At 48.5% G+C, this 16,044-nt stretch overlaps 1 protein-coding gene across 2 annotated transcripts in view; it reads left to right on the plus strand.

Annotated features, from left to right (window-relative positions):
• Window positions 1–16,044, plus strand: part of LOC144112865 (uncharacterized) — a 565,400-nt gene that overhangs the window by 291,201 nt on the left and 258,155 nt on the right. For both annotated transcript variants that reach the window (XM_077645681.1, XM_077645682.1), the window contains exons 6-7: window positions 13,886–14,182; window positions 14,830–15,071. In XM_077645681.1, the coding sequence (XP_077501807.1) occupies window positions 13,886–14,182; window positions 14,830–15,071 (539 nt within the window). The remainder of the gene's footprint in view (window positions 1–13,885; window positions 14,183–14,829; window positions 15,072–16,044) is intronic.

A 16,044-nucleotide genomic window follows, 5' to 3' on the forward strand; every position in this document is an offset into this window, starting at 1 on the left:
AGGCAGATGGAAGGTGCCATCGGTCGCCTTTGTCTGTCTCAGTGACCCTGCGACTTGACTCCAGCCGCACGTTTCGCTTCCAACCCTGTTTCGATACGCTTGGTAAGCATATCGAGCTTTGTCAAACAATGCTGCGGGCGTCAACTGGGTCTGTTTCCGCAAGCCTCCCTTGGAGAACATTTACGTTGTTGTTTTTGCAGCCGTGATGTGTTATAAGGCTACAAATTTTATTCCTCTTGTGAAAACTAGCTCAGAATGAAGGCCAAAATGAAGTGAGGCGTAGCAGAAGAAAAAGGACACCTGTGGGAAGAATTCAGGCTTTCTTCCGAGGCCGTGGCTGTTTGAATTTGTTTATTTACCTCTCGCTGCAACCGTCCCTTTCTGCGCACAAGGCTAGCGCAGGAATCAAGTACGAATGCGAATGCTGGCAAGCGCTCCAACTCACTGGGGCAGTCGTGACGAGATCCCATTGCCTCAGAGGCCAGGAGCAAGTCCACATCGACGACAGGAGAGCAAAACGTTCCCCTTTACGTTCAATTACGTCCCAACGGCGCGTGCATGATGCGCGCCTGGCCTCTCTTTCATCGTTTCGTTTTGTTGAATCAGTTTTGGGATGAGGAAGGTAAAAAAAATAGCAACAGAAAAGCAAAGCCAAGTAGCGCGGTGCACATGTCAGAAACGAAATGGCGAGCGTTGCCAGGAGGCACCAGTGTCTCAATTCTGCGCGTCTCTTCCGAGAACAGCCAGCTGGAGGCTTTCTATCGGCGCACGGCTGAAGCTGACGCCGGCGCGGGGAGCGATCAGCGCACTGCTGCCGCTGCAGGAATACCCTTATGACAGAAAGGGCAGAGACGAAAGGAGGAGAAGCAAAAAGCGCCGTGCGGAACAAGGTTGGGGGCCTCTTTCAATTTGGCCGCCCCCTATTTACAAAAGTGCGCTGCTTGCATCTCGATGAAGCGCGGGCAAATCCCTTGAGCCGGCGACTGATGCCGGGCATTATATCCGGCTGCTCCTTGTCTCCCAGCCTCCCGCTTTCCTCACTTTATTTCGAGCATCCTCGTGTGGTTTTCGCTCGGGTTGGCCGCATATGCGATGACGTCGGGAGTCGCGTCTTTTGAGAATGTCGGGGCCGATATGCGCCGCTCTTTGCGGACGCGGTGTCCTCTTGGTGCTTTGCATAGATGTGGAACCGAGCTCCTTGATGTAGCCTCCGAGAATGGAGTCTCCAGTGGCGTCGCAACACCTTCTGCATTTCCCCCTCATATAAGAAATGAATTCCTCCATAAAGGGAAAGGAAGGAAGAATGGTTGGCAGGCCAGAATTTTTAAAAGGAAGCAGCTGTCGGCAGTGCCTATTTATCCATGCTCTAAGCAGCATGGCTACAACAAGACTGCCGGAACTTCCTCGTACATGTTAACGTAATACGATCTCTCTACATTCTCAACCTCGTAGCTACCCTGCGATCCGTCCAGTCCTACTACAGCGTCTTTTAACTCACTCGGCTTACTCGTATGAGAAATTGACCAGAAATTGGCTGGATGCCTGAAAGCCGTCAGTTACTGCCAAAGAATTTGCGAGAGCAGTTGAGACAAAGGGCGAAATGTTTGTACTGAACTTAGATACGCTTTCTGATTCGTTGAAATGGCGTCGACGTCAACGACCTCCGTCGTTACTATCGCCGCTAGTGCCGGCTGCTCTACAGCTGCTATCACCTGACTAGCCAAAGCAGTTTAGGGATTGCAATATCAAGAGATTAAACTTATAGTCTGGTCTTATTCAAACAGTAACTGAGTCCAGATAGTACATACAATAGGCATATATGATAATGCATATAATGCAAATGTATATATTTTAGTGGAGGAGGCCCCAAAGCTATAGTCTGTCATGAGGGCCTCCTGATTACAATATGTTAGGGAGAGGAAAACAATTGTCAGCGTCTAGAAATTGGTGCAGCACACCACCGTTCACAAACATCATAATACATTAATCTCACCGCAGGAATTTCGGTACTATCAAGGCAGCTTCAAATACACAAGTAGAACGGTAAAAATAAAACAACAATTTACTATCACAAAATTAAAAGCACAAGACAACACTAATAAACCCGGAACAATCATTTCACGGAAAAAGTTTTGATATTTTCATTTGTTTGCAGTAATCATTCAGCCGCCCTCTTCGTGAGCACTAATCATGGCGCCTGGGACATGCTACCATGGCGATAACTGAATTCATGCATTTCGGGCAAGTTCTCTTGCGGCGTAGAAAAGTGCGGCTCTCGTTACGGTCAAAACATCCGCAGCTTTCTCTCAAGAACGCCGAGCTCATCCACACAATCTGCAGCGTCCAGGAAAATACCGCAGCAAACCAGTGGTGCCAATATCGATGACTATGTAGCCGCTGAGAAAGAATCGTAACTTTTCAGAAAGTCCGGTCAGAATACGTTACGTACAATGTGCTGCTTTTCAGGATGCAGTGGATGCTTTTTCAGGGAGTGATGGATCATACGAATTCGCAAAATGATGGCTGAGCTCAACAACAATGACATGCTCAGCTTTGCTCGACCTCAGCAACTAGCGTTATATTTTGGCCACCATGTAGTGAACAGAGCGTAACTCAATCGGGGTGTTTTAACTTGCAATTTTGAAATAACAAGAAAGTCCAGAGAGATTCTGCCCGAAAATGGTAAATAGCGTCGCTGACTCTCGCTCACTGTTGCGAGACCGGACCTATAAAGGGCTAACCGCGCTCACTTCAAGAATTCGCGACGGCCATAAAAGATCGAAGGGATGTATCGAACACTCGAAATTCCTGCGGTTATTTTCAGGGTTCAGTGCCACGCGGCACGTGGCGGCAGCTGTGTGAACTAGAAGCGTTTGTCCAGATTTCGTGGGCTTGAGCCGATCGAGGCGGATCGCAGTGGAGGTTCTCGTATGGTGCGGCGTCGTGGGAGCACGTATACGTTTTCTCCTTATTAAAATGATTGCGAAAGTATGCATTCTCAGGCCCATACGCGGTAGCGTTTTCTGGGGGCCGGGTGATCAGGATTTGAATGCTGAAAGCTTCGAAAAGTTCGGATTCGAAGCATCGACTAATGGCGTCGTCTCCAGGAACTTTGCTGTCTGCTATGTTTGAAATATAGGCGATATTGTTGTCGAAGCCTGAGCGGCAGTGGTAAAATTCACGTTGACGAAACTCACTGCGCATGGAAGAAAAGTAGTGGGGAAGCAGTGTGCAGGCTGTTGACGAAAGCTCTGTTCGGCGCGTCTCACTGTCAGTAATCTTCGTGTTCAGATGATTTCGACGCTGTCACTTCGACGACTATATTGCCCATAATTTTACGCGTTCTGAAACAGCATGCTGAACACAATTTTGAGAAGCAAGGTCCATATGAGAATCATAAATGCTTTTACCCCAACGGATTGAGCAAAAACCAACAAAGTTCGTCCTTTACTCGGATGCTTCTATTTAATTTGATGTGGACGATACAGGCTGTGGGAACATGGAAGTATTTTTCAGGGCTCTGGACAGTTATTATAAAGGAGGCAGTAGCAAGTGGACTGTCTTTGCGCCATAACACACGCATGTAACGAGCGTTTGCTACGCACGGCATTCGTAGCGTATGGATGTTCTACTGAGACACGAGAGTGGTAAGCGACAATAACCAAGGCCAATGAATCTGTGGAAGACTTCCGAGTGACTGCTTCTCAGTTGGAATGACAAGGTAAATTACTACCTCAACAGGCATAATATTATTATCCTATAGTAGGGAATAGATCTTTATCTCTACATTCGTCGACCAGTGTTCACTAGCTTCATTACATGATATTTAACCGCGCCCTCGTACTTTTATGCACGTCGTTGGAGAACGATATTCCCCGTTTAGGGTATCCATCGCAATATTATTGACCCGCTTAAAATTTTTGCAATGTTTCTGCAAGAATCCAATGCGAACTCTCAAATACTGCGTCCGGAAAACCGCAACGCGTTTTCCCTCACTGCCCTTTGTCCCTTTTTCGTTTTCCTCTCTTGCATAAAAGAGTGTTCAACACATTCTGCGTCCACGCTCCGAGTGACGAGCTAAGGACGCATCCTGGAGACGGTGACCAGAAAAAGCAGCTTTCTTTGAACCGGCGGACCACATTCGATAATCACCTAAAAGACGCGACCCAGCGGGATGCCGTGCAAATCCAAAGGAAGCAAGTACAAAAAAAAAACTGCAGCAAGCTGTAAAAGAAGGGAAGCCGTGCTGGCGCCAGAGCTGGCCCTGCGCCAAAAGCTTGTTGCCGGCCGACGCTTACTGGCAGGTGGTCGTTAGAGAGGGAAAAAAATAAAATGAAAATTTCAGCCACTGGCGACGGAGCTGGACGAGACCAGCGGGGTTTGTGACTACAAGGTAGCGATTTTTTACTCTAAATCTCCCATCTTCGACTAGCAGTTATCATGCATATAGTATTCCTTCTTGAGCTCCTCCGCCGCCGCCACCGCCACCTCCCTGGCGCGCGCTATGGTATCGTAACGCTCTACATTCGTTCTTTTGAAGTTGGCGTGTGGCTCCATATCTTTCATTCAGTGGATAACCGCGTAATTGCAATCGATCCCTGAAGTGTTGTGATTTGCAGTGATATAACTTGTTTCTAGGTTCGGTTTGGCTTTGTTTGTGGGGTTTAACGTCCCGAAGCGACCCAGGCTATGAGAGACGCCGTAGTGGAGGGCTCCAGATTATTTCGACCATCGGGGGTTGTTTAACGTGCACCTACATCGCACAGTACACTGCCTTCTAGTAGTTCGCCTCCATCGAAATTCGACCTCCGCGGCAGGGATCGAACCAGCTTATTTCGGGTCAGCAGCCGAGTACCATAACCACTGAGCCACCGCGGCGACTTTGTTTCTAGGTTCGCTAATGTGAATACGTGTGGTTGGTTTTGGCGGAAATATTTCGCGCAAAACGTGCAGGAAAATAAAGGACGCAGGCGTTTAAGGCGTACAGCCTTTGTCAAAAAAAATACGGCCCAAGGAATTTGCTTCTAAGCCGCGCAGTGAAGCTCTCTAGTATTTCTAGGTAGTCCTTAGCTCTGTAGCTGTGTATTTTTGTCAATGTTGAACATTCCTACACATGAACATGAAGCTGGAAAGAGCTTGTTCCTCCGAATAAGGAAGGTGAGCACTAGCTGTATCAACATACACAGATACCGTATCCCCCTGACAAGCGGTGATATCGGGGAAGATATTTGTTTAAAATGTAAAAAAAAAAATCTACAACTATAACCTAACGATGTATCTTCTAGGAAATTGAATAAACACGGATTGGAAGAAATTTATTCTCGTATCATCATTATGAGAACAGCTGCGCCTATGGAAATATTAGCGTGTAGTCCACTCGCACGACTGAATTACTGTCAAGATAAAGTGGCTTTGCTGAAAACACTACAACAATGCAAACAACATGGCTGCAACATTGCAAACAAAAACAGAATAGCCCTTAAGTCTCCTGTTTAAATAAAAGAACCGGGGGTGCTATTGGTGAGCAGGAGGAGACAGGGAAGGACTGGTGCCTGCCGCAGTATGCGCACCTGGCTACCTATGTCTTACGAGCACCCGCATCAGTGCGCTCGACGGGTTGGGCGACAGCATATCGGAAAACTGCCCGATCGCTGCGACGAAAGGACGAGCCCTCAGCAGCAACCGCCCGAGTCTCGTGCTGTCTCTTTCTCAGGCGAACCTTCCGCCAGCACACCCATAGCAGCTGGTCTTGTCTTAGCTTGAGAGAATGATCTATCCGCCCATCCGTCACTTTCCGCTAAAAGCCGTGCATATCCGGATGGCAGGAGCGTAAGCAGTCGGCACCTACGGCGAAGCCAAAGCTTCTTCCGAAAAACTTTCATCCGAAAAACTTTCTTAATGGACTTTGCGCACACAAACAACCTCCGGGCAGGGGTTTCTCTTCATTCCAACTGACTAAAGAAGCACGGTGCGGGCAGGGCACAATTTTTCTTATTTATTCTTATTGCCCACCCTAACGAATGACTAAAGAAGGTAGAAGTGGCTTCGTAGCATTCATGAGGGAGGCTCTGAAACCTCGTTCATTTCGAGACGCTAGGCTTTGGGCTTGTTGTCATTCATTAAAGGAGCCGTCTACATTTTGCCTCCAACTCGTTTATTTCTTCTCTTTGGGAGACTTCGTTTCCGGCCAGTTGAAGAGAAAAAAAAAGCAGATGGAATATTCCGAAAAGCGGGGAAAGAGGCCAACTGAGAAGAATGGGCGCTCTTTCCTCCGTTTTTCTTTGCCGGGAGCGGAAAAAGTTCGCGAAGTTTAGTTGAAAGGCGCATCCAATCGTCTTTGTCGCCAGGAAGCGGGAGACGTAGGTCTCGCCGCGCGCTTCGCTCCCGAGGCCAAATTTAGAACGTCATGAAATTAACAAAACGCCTGGCATGTTTTGGCCTACAGCAGCTCATGCCAGCTTAAGCCTATGCTCTAGGAGGATTAGCGTCAGTAACTTTGCTCGCTTCTGGCTCCTGCTCTGCTGGCAGCAGAGCAGGAGCCTTCGTTTTAACCGCCCTCGCTGCGTTTATCCACCAAGCTGAATCTCCTCCTCTCTCTCTTACCGAAAGCCGCTGTCTGAATTTGAAATTGAAATGGCTCGGCTGACAAAACGTGCATACATATATCGCTATATATGTACCACTAAGCATGGTGCCGTTGTTCAAAGTTTTCGAAAAGTGAGGAATAATGAAGTTGGCAAGAATGCGCGGCTGCGGAGCACCGAAGTCCAGTAAAAATCGGTAGCACTGCGTTGTAGGCACCATCGATGAAAATTTTATTGACAGTCATTACTTCAACTGTCCATTAATTTTTGTTTCTTTTGCTATCTTCACGGGAAGTGAAACACCTACCGCGATGGCTAAGTGGCTAAGGCGTTCGACTGCTACACTCAAGATTGAAGGTTCGATTCTGTCCGTAGCGAATCCATTTCGATGGCGGTAAAGTTCCAAATAAAAACCCTTTACTGGGTCTGACTTAGCTGCACCTTTTCAAGAAGCCAAGGAGTCGAAATTAATTGCGACTCCTAAAGTACAACAAGCATTAGAGCACACAATTTTGTTTTGTCAGGCAACCAATCAATCAATCTATCTATCGATCGATTCGTCAATCGATCAACCCGTCAATCGATCAATTCTCTAGTAGATCAACCCATCAATCGGTAAGTCAATCAATCAACCGATCGATCGATCAATCGAAGCACACACATTAGGTTTCTGCCGAGTCGGAAGCGCGCTCTAATTCTCGAGCATGAATGGAAGGTCCGGACCTACCGCCAGCGCATGCGCATTGGCGTTCACGAAGTCAGCGGCGCGTCCGGTTCGCACTCGACAGGACGACTGCATCGCAGGCGCCATCGATCGTTTCATGCCAAAAGCTAATAAAGCACGCCGATCCTGTGCTGCAACTCAGTCCTCTCGCTTTAATCAAATCAGGGCTGTCGTGCTGAGTCTAATTGAACATACGCTAGCGCATTCTTTACTCGGGGCACACATTCGCGCCCGAGACACTTCGTGTCAGGCTTGATTTTCTAACCGCTCAGCAGTTATGAGTGAAATGAGTGAACTTTCCCTGGGAACGTGTGCACCTTCGTCGATTGTCGTCGTATCGATTGGGTCAGCCTATAGCTTATTATTTGTACGTAGACGAAAGAAGGTGGGTGCTCTGGGAAGGTTTCTCGGTCCGTTTGGCCGGTGACGACATGCTTGTCGGCTAAAGAAGATAATTTCGTCGTGTTTGTGACATGTAGCACATTTTGTCTCGTCGTATTGCCGCGGACGTGATGCAAAGAACTCCGCTGAATTATTGTTCTGAATAAAAATTGACACTCTGGCCCTGTCTGGGTATGTCTACGTTCGTTCGATAGCAAAATACGTATTTATCTTGAAAAGATGAAATTTAAAAAAATTTCTCACCACTTGGTTCAAATTCGTGACGTCCGCACCGAGAAGGACTGATTACCGCTGTTTTGAAGTAAACGTCGGGGTAGCATAGCCTCTCAAACCTTTGTCGTACGCCAGCGCGTTGCCGCCATCACTAGTCCCGATTCAGGTAGGTAAGGTCGCCAAAATCAGCAGATATCGAGAGCGAGGGCAATTTCACGCGATGCTAAATTCGATTCAAAATCGCGGAGATGGAAAGAGCTCTGATAGACGTTGCTTAGTTGCGAACTCAGCTGGCAGCGGTATACGTGCAAGTTGCCACAAGTCGCCTTGCAGGCAATTAATTAATGCACGGCTACAGCATGAGAGACAGCGTTTCGTTAAGCATTACGCCTTCTACAGAGGGTGAATACGGAGAAGGGGAGGGACATTGAAAAAGCATTCCGTGCTCTGCGCTTACCTCAAATAGCGAGACAGATCATGAATGCTAGTAAAGCTGTGAATGTGCCTAGTTAGTCTTTTCTGCTTGGCTTCCATTGTGCGCTACTCTGGTTAGGAAGCAACTTGGGGCGAAAAAAACCACGCAGGCAGACAGACCGCAAACTATAAACAGATTTTTTTTTTGCGCGGGCTTTGGAAGCATCACGTGTCCTTCAACTTGTTAACCATGCAAGAGAACCATGCGGCCCATGAGTGGCTCTAAGTGAGAGGAGTGCCAAACATTGTCTGATAGCACCACAGTCCTCCTTCGGCACGTGCTTAAGTCATGTTGACGAAGTGAGTGACCGACTTTTTAAGAGACAAACCTGTGCCCTCCGCGCATACCAGCTCAAATAAAGTGAGTACCAAAGCTCTAAAAATCTGCTGATAGTTTGCGCTCTGTCTGTGCGTTTTTTTTTCCTCCCTTGCTGCCTCGCAACCACAATACCGCGCTAAGGAAAAATCAAACTAAGGCATATAAACGGTTAACTGTGTGGATATCTGAGGGAATAGCATTTCTGAAATTCTTGTGGTGGTCTTCTTCCACGACTCAGTCATACCCAGCAATTCTTGCCAAAGCATTTTTGAGCGGGGACCGTTAATGAAAGAAATTTTCTCAATTAATGTAAGATTTCTCTATAACTATCAATATATCCGCAGATCACCCGACGGCAGTCTTCTATTTCATTTTTCTCCTCACGTTTTTGCTATCGTCAAAAGCGTTCCCATTGGTTTTCTATGGCAGTCTTAACTGTTTGATGCGATCGATGGAAACACTAGAAAAGAAAGGTTTTGCTACATATTAGAATAATACCTTCAATATTTTCACTAGTGTGTCATACAATTTTTCAATTTTCAAAATTTTTACACAAGAAAGCTGGACTTGAAGCTCGCACGTTCCATGCTGCGTATACGTATCAGTTACGAACACTGAATCGCCAGTGTCGTTCGGCTGCCTATTGCCGGGTCGTGCCCTGTAAAGGCCGATTCACACGACGGTCCGTTCGCCCGCGGCCCGCGCATCACGTTTTCATACGCCACTAAAAACTGGCCTGCGATCTGATGACGTCAAGGGGATGCAACGGACCAAAAGAGCAGACGACGCGCTGAGTGTACCACTGTTGCCAGATTATTTTAAAGCGTTTGGCAACGCTGGTCAAACTGGCTTTTTCTCCCGACCCATGACTGCGACTGAATGGTGCTGGTGCGGCCCTTTGTCAAATTCCTCAAAGGCCTGGGCCGTCTTGCTAGCCCAGTCGATCGCTTTGTCATGGTAGCGAACGCAGTGCAGCTTGTTAGAGTCACTGGGACAGCTTGTCAAAACAGCGCGCCAGCTCAACGTCACTCAGCGAAATGCGGCAGCCGAAATATTGGCAAGAGCGGTGGTTGCCAAACCTAGCGAGCGCATCTTCGCGGGCCGCCGCTAATTTCCGCGAGGCGAGAGGCAGTTGAACTTCCTAGGTTGTCCAGTCCGTGGTTCGACAGCAGGCCTCTCAATTTGGTGATGCACAAACACGTGATGCGCGGGCCGCGGGCGAACGGACCGTCGTGGGAATCGGCCTTAACCTTTCGGCCGTTTCCATCTCTGAGGAAAGCGCGGGACGGTCGGCAGTAATGTCTCCACTGCCGTGAGGCCGTTCTTGTTCGTGCCCTCAAGCTTCTTTGCTTTAAAGAGCTATAGCTTAGTCAGATGATGCTTTGGTAACCCTTTCGTCTTAAGTAGCACATCAAGTGATGCAGATTTTACCTCGCTTAGTGATAAAAATGTGCTCTTTAATCGGAACTGCCATTCCGCGTTCGGCAGATATACTGCTCCTCATTTTTGGGGGCAGAGTTTCACATTATATTTTTGCAATCCAGGGGAAGCCGCTTCATGAGATCAAAAAGCGAGACCAATTTCAGTTCGTTCGAGCAGAGTGAAGGGCAATATTGTCATTTCAGAAGACCGCACGGTGTGTTCCCAGGAAGGTGCAAAGTGTGCAAACGCATGTTGCAGCAGCCAAGAGGAATGACGTCACCACGGGCAGCATTTTGTAACGGTACCTTTTCCGGTTCATTCTTTCTTCGTTTGTCGCTGGTAGGTGCCGCCTTTATTGCTGTGGCTAACTGCCGAGCAGTGCCAGTCGCCGGTTCTCGTATCACAGCCAGGGCGGTCTGATGCTATAAAGGCAGCATAATAGATCTGCAAAACAATCGCTCCGAAATGCGGCCCCTGTTTACCCGCATTGATTGAATGAATCACAGTAGCTTCCTGAGATAACCACGAGATGGAAAAACCGGCACGCGTATTCGAGGCGTCGTAATTCTCTCTTTATACGTCTTGCCGCATTTGCATGTTTTGCTTTTATCTCACGGTTTCGTCCTTGGCCTAAAGGTCATTAAGAGGATGACTGTAGAAATATGTGTATAAAATAATACGGAAAATTTTTGCCTGTACAAGCGGTGGACAACTAAGCGCAGTTCAACCCGAAATACGATTCACTGTTCAAAGCGTCTCTCGCGCCACTTCCAAATGCGCTTCGATCGATCTCACATTGTTCAGCCTAGCGCCTCAACAAACTACAGATCAGCTGTTGACAACGTACATCACTGCACTACACAGCGCACGCCTGGACTGAGCTGACGAAGAACACAGTAGACTTATTGTTATTTTTATTGATTTATTACAAAGCCGATGGCGCTGGGGTGCAGAATTTTGATGAAAAATGAGGAACTCCGAGACGCACAATAAATATCTTTACAGGGGCATATTCCAGTAACATAAGGCCTGTAAACACGAGGAGGACAACCAAAAAAGAAGTGGGGCTTTTTTAGAGTACACGACGACAGTTGCGAAAAAAAAGCGCGTGCACATCGGGGGCCACAAAAGTTACGGGCACGAAAAAGCATGCAGTGCAAATGTGCGTCCAGAATCCACTTCGCGTTTCACTATAGCTGCGCAGCGCTCTGGAGGCTAAACATGGAGTCGGATAGCCAGGCGCCGACTTCACAAGCCTTTCACAAACGTTTCGTTTTACTTTCTTTTGACCCCCTGTCACTGGTCTCGTCCGCCACGGACAACGTTACCAGGAAGCCGCGACCAGTGAGAGGACACGAAAAGAAAAGGAGAATGAAATGATGCGTTAGTGAGTGCACGTACTCTGGTGGCTCGCTCAAAACCATTTTGTGATTGGCTGTTGCCTGCGCGCTGGCTGACCCTGATAGCCAACGATAAAACTGGCCGAGGTGCCAGCCAGTCACAAACATGCAGTGCGTGAGGACAGTTTTATGGCATCGACATGTGATTAAGTGCAATCGCAGCTCTATTGTCCGCAACGCTGCATGGCTTTAGCGTGATAGAACGTAGTCCAGCAAAGGGTAGAGCGGGGTAGACTATTTAGGGACCAGCAAAGACTAGCACATAGAGCGGAACGAGCAAAGCAAAGCGTCGTAGTAACCTCATAACCTGTATTTCAGATAACGCCACCTTCAACACCACAAGTTTTTGTTCTGTGACTTAATGGGTTAATGCCCATATACGCGGAAATGGTCATTGCCGACCTTACATTCATAGATCCGTGGGAGTCCCCTTACTCTTACCACTCCTGGCGCAGCGGTGCAGCGGTTAAGCGATGCGCCACTACACTGCGAAGCAGGTGCTGCCACCGGTGGGGCTTGTGCAATACAGGTTTCCCTTCCCGAGAAACCTCTGGTGACCAATCATTAATTTAACTGCCACCGGCCACGGTGGACAGTTTGGTAACATTTCGGTGGCCAGGCCTTCACTCCTAAAACTCCTTCACTCCTTCGCATCTAAAAGCATGGCGCGCTGGTCTTACGCTGTGTAGCGACTGAAGACTAAAGCTTAGGCGAGCTCTTCGATATTCACCATCTTCTGTCTCGTCAGTCGCAATCTTTTGGCTTCCTTAGTATCGTTTCTTATCCCTGATCGTACCTCTGGGAATTCTTCCGTGGACGTAATTAATGGCCTGGCATTCGTCGAAATCTTCGGTCTGAAAATGTGTGACAGGCATGTATGGCACGTTCTCCAGGTGATATACAGAAACGGGCAAACCCTCCAACGGCGTGTGCGATGGATCTAGTGACGGTTCCATTTGCAGTAAATTTTTCTTTCGTTAATTTGGGGTCTATTCGGTAAAGATTTTTTCCTCGAATTATTTTTTGCCCGGGCCGTTATGTGAGGGCTAACCGATGGTAAGCAGTCGTGGAAGGCGAAGCTGACTCAAGACAGAGACCAAAAATTGAACCCAGAGAATAACTGGCCAAGCATTCAACCGTGCTACGCTTCGATTAAGCGGCTGCTGGCTTGTCTTACTCCGTAGTCTACCCACCGTTATCTGCCGTAATCCGCCTTAAAGTATCTAGCTACGCCTCGCATCTAACTGCGTCCCCTCCAGTTGGTACAAAAGCCGTGGTGACTTCTTTGCTCTCCGAAAGCATAGTCCAGCCCTTACTTTCACCTCCTGAACGAATGCATGGTCGCTACTCAAGAATATCTGGAATTCTGCCTTAAAGCTACTAGAGAGCTAAAGTGGTACTCGAAAAGTATGCTATGCGTGGCTTGCTGGGCTTGTTGGCACATAGTTCATGAAAAAAAAAAAGCTGTAGCGCAACAGAAGACGATTGACAAAATGAAAGACGTGTCGAATTTTCTCCATAGTCTTCTGTTGCGCTACTCTTTTCTCTCTTTTTTTGCCATAAAATTCTAAGGCGGCCGAGTTTCGACAGGGCACGCTTTAGAATAAAATTTTCGGTGTTGGCACATTTCACTAACTGCACTATGCCCACTGCGCGTGAGTTCAGCTTGTGTGGCGGCCATGATGCTTGTTGTCATTGCAAGCCCTAAGCTTGAGGCAACCTTGAGACAAGTACCAAGTCTAGAGACATTGTGGCTAATGGCAGAGGGTATCTCCCGTTGGTGTTTTCCTTTGCGCACTCAGTGAGAAACAATTCTAAATGTTGCGAGTTATAAAATTAGCTCTGTAGATTTTAGATGTTGACCTAATTTTCGGCAACGAGATAAGAAAAGAGACGCCAGACATAAATCATTGGGTTCATATTTCTAGCTTCCTTAGAAATATATTAATTCAGACATCCGAATTATCTGATTTCGACCGGGAAAGAGATCGGAGGTTACAAACCTGCGCTCTAAACTCTGTCTGCATGCACTATACTGAGCCATTCCTTACCACATATCCTCCTCTTCCAAGCATAGTTGCCATGAAACGTCCGCTGAATACAACTACCGACATTCTCAGCAGAAGCACTGGCGTAATGATTCTGGCAGTGAAACCGGTCTAGCCTAAACGTCCTAAAATTTGCGACACCTGCGACATCACAGACTTCTGTCATGCCTTGAAGCATGCAGACGCATTTTAGCTTACATTACTAGAGCGGCGTACTCGCATCGTTAGCACCTCATTTGACCAGGAAGCGGAATAGCCCGTGCAGGCTCTCGTTCACGTCAGCACCGTTCCCATCGCAGACCGTGACCTCCGAGCAGAGCGAACCTGGCGACCCGGCGGTCGACGACGACACGGTGGCGGCGCACATGTGCCAGCTCCTGCGTGTGGCTCTGAGCAGCCTGCGCGGGGGCCAGGCGCTGCAGTTCACCGCGCTGCTGCTCATAAACAAGCTGGTGGACCTGGGCGTCGCTCGAGGCCTGGCGCTGCGGCCCAGCCGGAGCCGCGCCACGGGCCGCTGCTCAGCGCACAGGCTGGCCGCGCTGTGGCACCAGTCCTCGAGCCTCAAGGAGAACCACGCCTTCCAGCCGCTGCCCTCGGTACGTGCACTGCAGCATGAGCTGCCGACAAGTGCCGACTGCACTGGTCATCCGTCTTCTCTTGCTCAGAAGATCAACCGCACTGTCTGTTGATTGGTTCTTATTATTAATTTCGTTCTTAGAGCTCTGCTGGGCTTGCTGTGTCGTCCGGTTTAGGGATCTCGCTTTGTATGCGTTGTCCCTATCTCGTGTATGTTGGGCTGCTTTAAATTGAAATGGCTCATTCGTGCTTAAGGTACGTGCCAAATGCGAAAGTGCACAGGCTGGCAAGAATAAACTGTGATCGCAAAAGATGGTCCCCCGGTTTCTGGACCGCGCACTCGCAGCCAGAAAAGACAAAAAGTGTCACAGGGACTAGTTCTTCGAGGGCTAACTGCTTTGCCCTAGCCATTAGGCCCTTCAAGAGCAATCGTTACGGCCTTTAGAGATAACCTAAACAGGGACATCAGTTACAGTTGGTCTCCTAAAAGACATGTCCCTCACGAGGACTAAGTGGTGCAGTTAGTCCATTTTTAGCTCAGAGTGTAATATCGGCGCATCCTTAGGGTGCGCTTGTATATGAGTACTCTGCCCGGAGGAGCCTACATCGTGCATGGTGAGCAGTCCCAAGGCGAGGGGGCGATGGTGAGACGGACGTTGCCGCGCAGGTGTTCCCCTGGAAGGTGCCCAAGGCGCCAGACCCGCCTCCGGGTCGTTGGTGGTGGGCGTGGCGGTCAGGCGGCCGCGACCCTGCGGCCGACGCCGAGCCCCCGTCCCGCGCCACTCGACCCAGCTTCCTGGCTATCCTGGCTGACGAGGGCGTTGACTTCCTGCTCAACATGCTCAACAACGCCATCACTCTCCACAAGCGCGTCGTCGGCACCCGCCACCACTGCACTCCCTCACACCGGTACGTGGTATAGTTACGGGTCCTCTGTGAAAGTTGACAACCAGTTTGCACAAAAAGCCGAATATTTTGGTTATCTCTCCACTAAAGATGTAAATGACATTCGGATATTTCGTGCCTCGGAAACGTCACAATTACGCGTTACGACGGTCGCTTCAATCTTCTGTTCACTCTCGTTTAACAAAGAAATCAGTCCTGTTTCAACAGTATGTGACCGACAACAGTAGAAAAGCTTTTTGATTCAACGACGAAAGCGTCCAAGTGCCAGGAACGCATTCTGGCTTGGCTGCAGTGCATCGAGAACAAAGCAGCATCATGGATCCCTACCAACTTTCCCAAGTGTCTTCCTACAATTTTTTTCCGTGCCTTCTTCTTGGACAGAAAGCATAAACTATAGTGTCCTGTTAAATCCAAAAAATTGACTGCATTGGCCTAGTACCCGCCCTTCTGCCGATCATGCATCAAGCTCAACCATACATTTCTGACACCGTGACTCATGGCAACCAGCATTGGAATGTAGGACCTCTGTGGTGCTCTTCTGTGTGTCACAGGGCAGGCCACTCGATACGTATCGAATTTGGCGATGCCTTTGTTTCAAGCGCATGGTCTCTTTTCAAGCGCGCGCATGTTTTTCTATACCACAACCTACAGCTGAGTGGGCGCGTAATTTGTGGTGTAACTCAACGAAAGAACTTCGCACTACATGGAATCCCGGGTAATATCTCCCTGGCATGTGCATGAATTACCTGGCTTATGATTTGCTATATTCCTCCTCTAACCTCAGCTCTGCAGCATCAATGTGTACGCATGTATTCAAAGGCATTGTGCGTATTTTCCTTTTGCAATTGCGCTGGGGTTTCCCACGGCCCTCTCATGCATGTGCAGCTTTCGTTTCGGCCGGTCCGCGTCATGATGAGCGCCGATTTCTTTGTCTTTCTCGAAAGAGCAAACACCGCAGCGGTTGACCTCGTGTTTG

Source organism: Amblyomma americanum, chromosome 1 (assembly GCF_052857255.1).
Source record: "Amblyomma americanum isolate KBUSLIRL-KWMA chromosome 1, ASM5285725v1, whole genome shotgun sequence".
Taxonomy (NCBI): domain Eukaryota; kingdom Metazoa; phylum Arthropoda; class Arachnida; order Ixodida; family Ixodidae; genus Amblyomma; species Amblyomma americanum.